The sequence below is a fragment of the Stegastes partitus genome, unplaced genomic scaffold (assembly GCF_000690725.1).
Source record: "Stegastes partitus isolate 25-593 unplaced genomic scaffold, Stegastes_partitus-1.0.2 Scaffold1612, whole genome shotgun sequence".
Classification (NCBI taxonomy): domain Eukaryota; kingdom Metazoa; phylum Chordata; class Actinopteri; family Pomacentridae; genus Stegastes; species Stegastes partitus.
In genome coordinates this window covers 91,359-101,096 of record NW_007579343.1, presented here as the reverse complement: position 1 = coordinate 101,096, position 9,738 = coordinate 91,359, and the positions used below count along the sequence as shown (strand labels likewise).

Below are 9,738 nucleotides of genomic sequence, written 5' to 3'. Positions count from 1 at the left end.
TTTGTTCTATGCTTTCATTTCAGAATGCAATGACACAATAAACGGAATAATTTTCAGTAAAAAATTGGAAAAAGTGTGGTGTTCTAAAACTTTTGACCGGTAGTGTATCTTTGTATAAAGTACAATTTCGTCATTGTAGCTTAATAAAAAAATTTACAACACAAAACTTTCACATGTAATAGAAAGTATTTACATTCCACACTGCAATACCATACAGGCTACATCAGCTGGGATAGGCATCAGCCCCCCGCCACAGACGGATGGACCATGGATGGATGGAATACCGGGTCAAGAATCTGAATCAATATTTACCCTGTTGCAAAATTTGTGAGGAAATCAGCAACAACACCTTAGAACAACACAATCTGTCAGTTATTTAGATCTATATTATACTATACTATACTATACTATACTATACTATATTTTTGGGGACTTTTGCCTTTATTTAGAGCAGTAGAGATAGACAGGAAAGGAGGGAGATGAATAGGGAGAGACCTGCAGCAAAGGGTCGTGAGAGTCGAACTGCTGCATCAGGGAACTATAGCCCCTGTTCATGGGGCAGTTCAAAACAGTGTAGTACACCAGTTGACTTTAAGTTTCAAGCACAAACTATGAGAAAAGCTTTATCCAATATCCGTCTGATATTATTTGATCCTCAAGAATTTTGTCAGTAATTAACTGAAACTGACCATCAGGCAGCTTGTGTACAGACCATAAACAATGAAGCACATCCCTAAAATCTTTTGTTCAGCGCGACAACAACTAGTTTATTAATCAAATAATATTTACTGATATTTATACCTCTGCAAAGGCTGCAACAATAATAATTGTGTGAAGCTAACTTCATATGTTTCTGGATATCTTGTGAGGTTATAAGACCCAACTTACTGCTCACTGGAAATACCCCTTTAGAACATCTGACCCAGCGGCTGAAGACTGCAGATGTAAGCCTGCCATTGATCACATGTTGAATCTGTGTTACCATTTAAAAAATCCCCTTCACAACGGGAAACAGCAACATCCAGGGAGCCACTTACCTCACTGAAAATATCAAATTGTTGGGTTTGGACTGTGCAATAAAGCAGCCCTCATTCATTCATTCATTCATTCATTCATTCATTCATTAATTCATTCATTCATTCATTCATTCATTCATTCATTCATTCATTCATTGTCAGTGAGGTAGTCCATGGTCCATGCAGCCAGCTGCATGTAGATATTATTACTTTTGTTTATTTCAACTTCTTTCTGTATCTTCTCCTCCTTGCTCCCTTGAGCCAAAGGTTCCCACCCCCGAACCTTATTCGGGCAAACCCGGCTCATGTGGCCATTCATAGTGGAGGTGGACGCATCCGATGCCGGAGTGGGTGCGATTCTGTCTCAGTGAGACCCGGAGACTCCACCAGGCCCAGGCTCCAAGCAGCAGTCAGTCTCCACCGGGCCCAGGCTCCAAGCAGCAGCCAGCCTCCACCAGGCCCAGGCTCCAAGCAGCAGCCAGCCTCCACCAGGCCCAGGCTCCCAGCAGCAGCCAGCCTCCACCAGGCCCAGGCTCCCAGCAGCAGCCAGCCTCCACCAGTCATCTATTTAATTCTGGAGTGAATTACTGAATTTAATGACAAGCCTTGTCTCCCTGCACGCAAATGTACCACAAAGACAATTTTAAGGGGGAACTGTTGCAGACATCATCACCATGGATGAGTGAGATTAATTCAAAGAAATACAAATGAGCCAGAGAGTTGTTTTTCAGTTTTTCTCCTTTCGCCGAATCATAATGAGGTTCAGTCCGGCTGAAATATGACAGCTGCTGTTAGTGTGGCTCAATGCAACAGATGTGTGGGGTACATCTGACAAAAACAAGTTGGGAAGCTCTTGAACAATGATCGTCCTCCTGGCAGAGCTCTTTTTGGCCTCTGACCTTACAATGGCTATCATTCTTGTTTACAAAAAAGTTTCTGCCGTTAAGACCCCATGTATGTGGCAACAACAGTGCACTTTATCTTCTGCCTATTTCATCCCCTGTCTGATACTAAGGGTTTATTATTATTATTATTATTATTATTGTTATTGTTATTATTATTGTTGTTGTTGTTGTTATTATTATTGTTATTAGTATTATTATTATTATTGTTATTATTATTATTATTATTAGCCAGATTCTTCAGAACCCATCACACCTGCTGTTCCTTGCATTCAAGTGGCTCCCCTCTGGATGTCACCTTCGCTGCCCAGGCTGTTGGACTCAAAGAAGGAGGGCAACTTTTGTTCACAGAGCTGTCCTCCTAAATGCACAACCATCTTTGACCTGCTAACCCCCTGACAATGCCAATGTAATATAATTTAATATTTATGATGTGGTTTATTGTTTTTTTATTAGTAGTAGTAGTAGTAGTTTTTTTTTTCATTGTTTTATTTATTTATTTATCTCTTTTATTAACTATTCAGTGAACTTTTGAATTACCCCTAGGGGAAAGTTATTTCAATTGAGTTGAATTGAATTATTGTTGTTAATGTGAATTCACCAAAAACAAACAATTTGTTCATCTCACATTCTTGCTGTGAGAAGTGTTATCTCTCTTCCTGAAGCACTTCGCTGCATCTGTATTCCTTAAAGAGCTAGTGCTATATATATATTCCAGTTTGCATGTAACTGTCGTCACGGCACTGTAGCCAATCACATGTTAACATGTACTTCCGTATTTCAGGACTTGTCAAGCGTTGATTGGCCCAAAGCAGCAGTGAGGTTGGGAGCGTCGCTGTGCCGCCGTGACACCGGACACGCAGATGGACGCGATGGAGACTGTACTGGCGAGCTCGCTGCTGGTTCTGCTGCTGTGGTCCGGCGCTGAAGGCAGAGAGCCGGAGCTGAACTCGGTCACCTGCGGCTCCCTGGTCAAGCTGCTCAACACCCGGCACAACGTCCGCCTGCATTCCCACGATGTCAAGTACGGCTCAGGTAACAGCGGCGGCTTGCTGCGTCCATCCGGCACCGGTCAGTTAACCTTTCGGGTAGGATGGCAGGGCTGACAGGAGCCGTGAAGGCAGACGTTCAGCTCTGAGCCTGACAGCAGCCGGTGGACAAGGAGCTGCTGGCTGAGGTCAGACAGCTCAGACTGATAGGAAGGATGTGTTCTGTCCAGGTGGCATGACCTGACCTGACCTGACCTGGTGGCAGGCCCAGCGGTGGCCGCTAAGAAAACAGTCTATATTTGAGTCCAGGGGCAGTTGTCAGCGGCTTGCATGTTTATTTAGTCATGTATACCTGAACCAGCCTATGCCACATATAATACATGGTTTCATTGTAACTGGTGGGCCTCAGGTCAAAGTAAAGACTATTATAAAGTGACTACTGTACCAAACTGAAAATACCACAGTAGACTGAAGTAGAACTTTGGAGATGTATTTTATTGACTTAAACATCAGGACTGTGTTAGGAATGATGAGTTAAACAATCCCTGTTGTCTACAGCTCATGGCTGCCCTCATACTATTTGTGGAAAAACATTCTGTTTGTATACAACAACTATGATGTCTTAATTTATTTACTTATTTTCCACAGAGCTTTTGTTTGTGCTACTTGACAAACTCCAATTCTAGTGAAGTTGGGATGTTGTGTAAAATGTAAATAAAAACAGAATACAATGATTTGCAAGTCTTTTTCAACCTAAATTCCATCGATAACATTACAAAGACAAGATATTAAATGCTCAAAATGTTCAACTTTATGGTTCTTTTTCCAAATATTCACCCATTTTGAATTTGCCTGCAACACGTCCAACAAAGCTGGGACAGGGCCATGTTCACCACTGTGTTACATCACCTTTCCTTTTAAGAACACTCAGTAAGTGTTTAGAAACTGAGGACACTAATTGTTGAAGTTTTGAAAGCGGAATTCTTTTCCATTCTTGCTTGATATATGACTTCAGTTGGTCAACAGTCTTTTGTCATGTTTTGCTCTTCATAATGCTCAACACATTTTCAATGGGAGTCAGGTCTGGACTGCAGGTAGGCCAGTCTAGTAGCCATACTCTTTTACCATGAAGCTATGCTGTTGTAACACAAGCAGTATGTGACTTGGCATAGTCTTGCTGAAACAAGCAGGCACATCCCTGAAAAAAATGTTGTCTGGATGGCAGCATATGTAGCTCCAAAACTTGTATGTACTTTTCAACATTAATGGTGCCTTCACAGAGTTACCCATACCATGGGCACAAACACATCCCCAGACCATCACAGATGCTGGCTTTTGAACTTTGGACTGATAATATGGATGGTCATTTTCTTGTTTAGTCCAAAGGACACTATTTGAAATGTGGACTCATCAGACCACATCATGCTTTTCCGCTTTGCATCAGTCCATCTAAGATGAGCTCAGGCCCAGAGAAGCCGTTGGCGTTTCTGGGTGTTAATTCATTGCTTTCCCTTTGTATAGTAGGGTTGTAACTTGCACTTGTAGATGCAGCCACGAATTGTGTTAACTGACAATGGTATTCCAAAGTGTTCCTGAGCACACTTGGTAGTATTCTTTACAGAATGATGTCTGTTTTTAATGCAGTGCCGCCTGAGGGATTGAAGGTCGCAAGTATTCAATGAAATTGCAGCCTTGCTGATTACATGCAGACATTTCTCCAGATTCTGAATCTTTTGATAATATTTTGGACTGTAGAAGATTAAATCTTTAAATTCCTTTCAATTGTACGTTGAGAAACGTTCTTAAACTGTTGAACTATTTGCTCATGCAGTTGTTCACAAAGTGGTGAACCTTGCTCCGTCCCTGCTTGTGAACGACTGAAGCTTTAGGGGATGCTCCTTTTACACCCAATCACGACACCCACCTGTTTCCAATTAACCTGTTCACCTTTGGAATGTTACAAACAGGTGTTTTTTTTTTAGCATTCCTCAACTTTCCCTGTCTTTTGTTGCCCCTGTCCCAGCTTTTTTAGAACGTGTTGCAGGCATCAAATTCAAAATGACTGAATATTTGATAAAAAAACAATAAACTTGATCAGTTTGAAAATTTAATATCTTGTCTCTGTATTATATTTGATTGAATATAGGTTGAAAAAGATTTGCAAATCATTGTATTCTGTTTTTATTTAAGTTTTACAGTATCCCAACTTCATTTGAATTGGGGTTTGTACATTCTCCTGTTAGCTCTTAAATCCATTTCATTTTTCCACTCATACATCTCAGTCAGGTAGCCACCAGTACGCTGTGGACACACATGGACAGCTGCCGACAGCACAGACACATAGATGTTGTTAATCTACTTTTTGTTCTCAAGAGGCTCTATACCACACATGCTCAGGCCAAATGTACACACAGTTTCATCTTCTCCCCAAGTGTGTGAGAGTCCGCATGGACCCCTCAAAAATCAGTTTCTCTGTGAACTATGCTAACAGGGGTTGTCGTGTTTGGCTTTAGTGTACATAAGCTGAAAACATAGACACTGATCAACTGCACACATATGGAATGGAGTCTTCTAATTGTGTTAGAAGGTAGTGTAATGACAGCAACTACACATCTGTTGGGTATACAGCTGTCCATGTGTGCATCTACAAAGCTGCAAAATCAAGGCTTTATACAAGTTTATTTTACTTACCTCTTGGAGAACTTCATGGCATACACGCTCAGTAGATCATTGTCCATGTATTCCATGCAAGCACACTACTTGTGCTTTTAGGTTTTAATTCATCTGCCTAACCAGCAAAACTTCTTCTGGCACTACTAAGAGTGAGATAAGAGCAGTGTGTGTTTAGTCAATGATACAGGAGCAGTGTGAATGCATATCAGCCTGCACTGCAGTGTGTCTCGAAGCCACAGAAGGCTGACACTTGACACTTAAACCATTCAAAACAGGCTCATAATAGAAATATTCTAACATAAGTACACAAAGTTAAACAGAGAGCATGCAGTGAATGTCACAGCAGGCTTGTTCAAGATAAGCTGCCTGCTGAAACCCAGACAGCAGCAGCAGAGGGCGAAGTTAAGGCAGCACAGCCTCAGTTTGCACAGGAACATACAGAAAATGTTGTCATAGCCTCAACTTCAGTTTAAGTCGGTCCCAGATGTTGTAGTTGACAGGGTGTAGCCTATTTACAAACTGTTCAGGTGATCTGTGATCTTTGTTCATGGTTTTTCTCCCATTTTAAATGAATTCTCATGTAAGACAGCGCTGTCTGTCAACTGTTGCATATTTATCAGTTGAGCAGACTGTCCATCTCAAACTACATAAATAAATTGAAAGCATTGATGGGTAGTTATATACAGTATCAAGAAATTAAAGATAACTCATCATTGATATGTCAGATATTGTTAGGGCTTCACATCTGTGAAGTTGTTGTCTTTAGAATCCTCATATCCTCTACCAGAAGTATTTGTGTTTTAAATACTTCAAGAATTAAATCAGTCCAACACTAACATACGGTAGACTGTGTAATGTTTGAATTTTGTGATGTGTAACCTGAATGTATTCAGCATCTGTGACAGCTTGTATTCACTGAACACAATAAACCTTCAAAATCTGACTAATAAAATCAAATCTTTCAAACTCCAAAATATATTAAAGGTTTCTACCAAGCCTCATAATATTCACCCCCCTTCTAAACCAACCAGCTGTTAGACCAGGTCAAAGCCAGGGTTTTACTTTATCCGTTGAGGCTGCACAGTCGGTAAAGAGTAACTGCAGCACCCGGCTCCAAAAACTGCAGCTGCCTAGAACTCATGACATTATCGTTGCCCGTGTCATCATAGCGTCAGAAGAAGTCTTTTTTTTTTGTAATTTTGTATTTTTTTTTTGGCCTTTCTGCCTTTATTGTTTAGGACAGTGAAGAGAGAGACAGAAAAGTGGGGGAGAAGAATGAGGGAAGGACCTGCAGCAAAGGACCATGAGCGGGATTCAAACCCATGGCCGTTGCATCAGGGACTATAGCCCCTGTATATGGGTCGCCAGCTCAACCAGTTGAGCTATAGCGGCCATCGGAGCTAGTCTTGATCAAGTAGGACAGAAATCTAACCTGCCTGCATTATGCAGTGATCACCAGTCATCGAATCTGAACAGGTTTAACTCTTCTCAAACAAGCATAGTGTCTTTGCATGAAAAGGTCAGAAGTCTGCAAAGATCTTATTCTGATATTTCTGAAGAGAATAGTTTGTAGGTTGAAACCACTGTGCAAAATTTGAAAGAAACTTCATGTACTTCATTGGTCAAAAAATATTCATTTGCAAATTCTATGTAGATTAACATATAATTTAGAGTCATCAATGAGCTAGTAATTTAGGATACTGTGCTTCAAAAAAAACAAACAAACAAAAAAGTCAATTACAACATGGGCTAAGAGACAACTATCCCATTTGGACAACAAAACCAGCATCTTTGTTTGATGAAAGTTCTTTGATTAGCTCAGTTTGGCTCAGTTGATCTGGTTTTAGCCTCTAAATCATTCTGTATCTTATATGTTCCTTTCATGTGCAAGAAAACTGAGCAAGAACATTGAAAGATTTGTACCACCTCCATGCCTGTCATTGCTTTACTTCATTTATTTATTTTTTTTAATACATTGGTAAATGCCAAGTAGAGCAGGGACAGCAGTTTAATACTCAGTAATGGCAGAGATGGAGCAGAAACATCAGCTCAGGAGGTAGGGCTACTCATCACAATGCTGGGATGAATGGACTAGCAGCTCAAGTGTGTGTGTGTGTGTGTATGTGTATGTGTGTGTGTGTGTGTGCGCGTGCAGGCAGTGGACAACAGTCTGTAACCGGAGTGGAAAATGCTGATGATGCCAACAGTTACTGGCAGATTCGTGGGAAACCCAACCGTCCGTGTCAGCGTGGGGCAGCCATCAAGTGTGGTGAGGCCATCCGCTTCACACACATGAAGACTGGCCGAAACCTTCACACTCACCACTTCAGCTCCCCCCTGTCTAATAACCAGGTCAGACACACACTCGCTGTTATACTTGTACACAACTGTAGTTGTTCCTGGGTAAGAGTGGAGTGCTTTGGCTCAAAGAACCAAGATGCATCAGGCTCTGATACATGTACTAGACTCGTTAGTGAGATGTGTTGATTGCTGCTGAAGGATTTATTGACATTTATTACAGCCAAGACATTGTAGGATAACTGAGTAGGTTTTTAGAGCAAGGACATCTGGCAGATGTGTCTGTTCACCATAAAATCACCACTGTGTTAATACTTTTCTTTCCCTCTGTCTTTCATCTGTGTTTGTCTGCAGGAGGTCAGCGCTTTTGGTGAGAATGGCGAGGGCGATGATCTGGATGTGTGGACAGTTCAATGTGATGGCATCCACTGGGACCGCGATGAAGCTGTGCGCTTCAAACACCTGGGCACTGACGTCTTCCTGAGTGTGACGGGCGAGCAGTACGGCCACCCCATCCGCGGCCAGCGCGAAGTGCACGGCATGAGCTCCCCCAACCAGCACAATTGGTGGCGCACCATGGAGGGTGTCTTCATCCGGCCCAACCAGGAGCTGCTGCGCCACGATGAGCTCTGACAGTCAGTAGAAGACACATAGCATGGACATGTGTTGACAGTCTGAGAGTTCCTGTTGCGCTGATGGTTTTATAATTGTCTGGACCAAATGTGTTAGCGGTGTTTATTGTTGGACTACTGACTCATCTCTGTTCATGTGAAGCACTCAGGGTGTTCAGAGACAAGGGGTTTTTTTTTTTGTTTGTTTGAATATGATCAGTCATACTTTATGTGGTGTAGCCTCAATATAATATATTAGTTTCCTCCTGAGAAGATTTTATAGGAGAGAAAATCAATGCCAAATTCCCAAACTGGGCATAAGAACTGCCAAGAAAGACGAGAATTTATTGTCGTAATTCGATTCATTTCTACAGAGCAATATCAGTTGAAATGTGGACAGGTTGTGTCTCAAATAAAACCATTGTTTTAGTTGACATTTTGTTTCCACGGTGCATTTAGAGGGAATTGTTGGAGCAACAACTTTGGATGCCAGAAACACAATTTGACATAATGTCGTGATTCACCTTTTCTCGTGCTGTATACTGTTGATCGTCCCACTGAGCACATGCCTGTTTTCTCTTACTTGCTTATGATGCTCGCTTCCCCATTCCTAACAATTTGTGCTACAAGGTTAGCTTTTAGCTTTGCTGAACTACTACAATTTACCACACTGTCTAGATGACTGCTCTGATGTTCAGTAACCTATTTGTGCGTGAGGTCATTGTTATGCTTGAGATAACCCTAACCCTGTCACATTTTGTGTGAAATCTGCAATTGTTTTCACCAGTGCTTTGGTTCATAACAATATTCCATGGATGGTGGGTAAAGAGAAGGTTCATCTCCAGTTTTTGTTCAAATGCAGACTTTTAGATTTGTTCATGGTGACTGCAGCTTGCTCTCTTAAAAAAAAAAAAAAAAATACCACTTGGCATTTGTGTCTTTGGCTTTCATTACCAAGTACTCTGACCATTTGTATTGGTGTTTCCACTTAGAGCAATGACATTGTGAGCACAGTGTTGTCCCAACATAGCAGTAATAGTCTGAGCCAAAAGCCTCTGAAATATCATTTTCAAGCGATTCTATCAGGCAAACTGATGATTTTCATGTTGTGCATTTACCCACAATATTACTTTTAGGTCTTAGTTACTCAGTACCACTAAGTCGCACTTTTCAAGCTCCCACAAGAAGTAGAATGTGTCCCTTCCTGTAACCCGGCCTCCGGGTTACATTTCCAATCCAAAGTTCTGCT

General features: G+C 41.5%; 1 protein-coding gene across 1 annotated transcript; it reads left to right on the top strand.

The window, feature by feature from the left end:
- The first annotated feature begins 2,732 nt into the window (after positions 1-2,732).
- Positions 2,733-9,418, top strand: sdf2l1 (stromal cell-derived factor 2-like 1). Its single transcript, XM_008300951.1, has 3 exons — positions 2,733-2,953; positions 7,736-7,932; positions 8,233-9,418. Exons 1-3 carry the CDS (start codon positions 2,782-2,784, stop codon positions 8,509-8,511), a joined length of 648 nt encoding a protein of 215 aa, XP_008299173.1. The 5' UTR covers positions 2,733-2,781; the 3' UTR covers positions 8,512-9,418.
- The last annotated feature ends 320 nt before the right edge of the window (positions 9,419-9,738 follow it).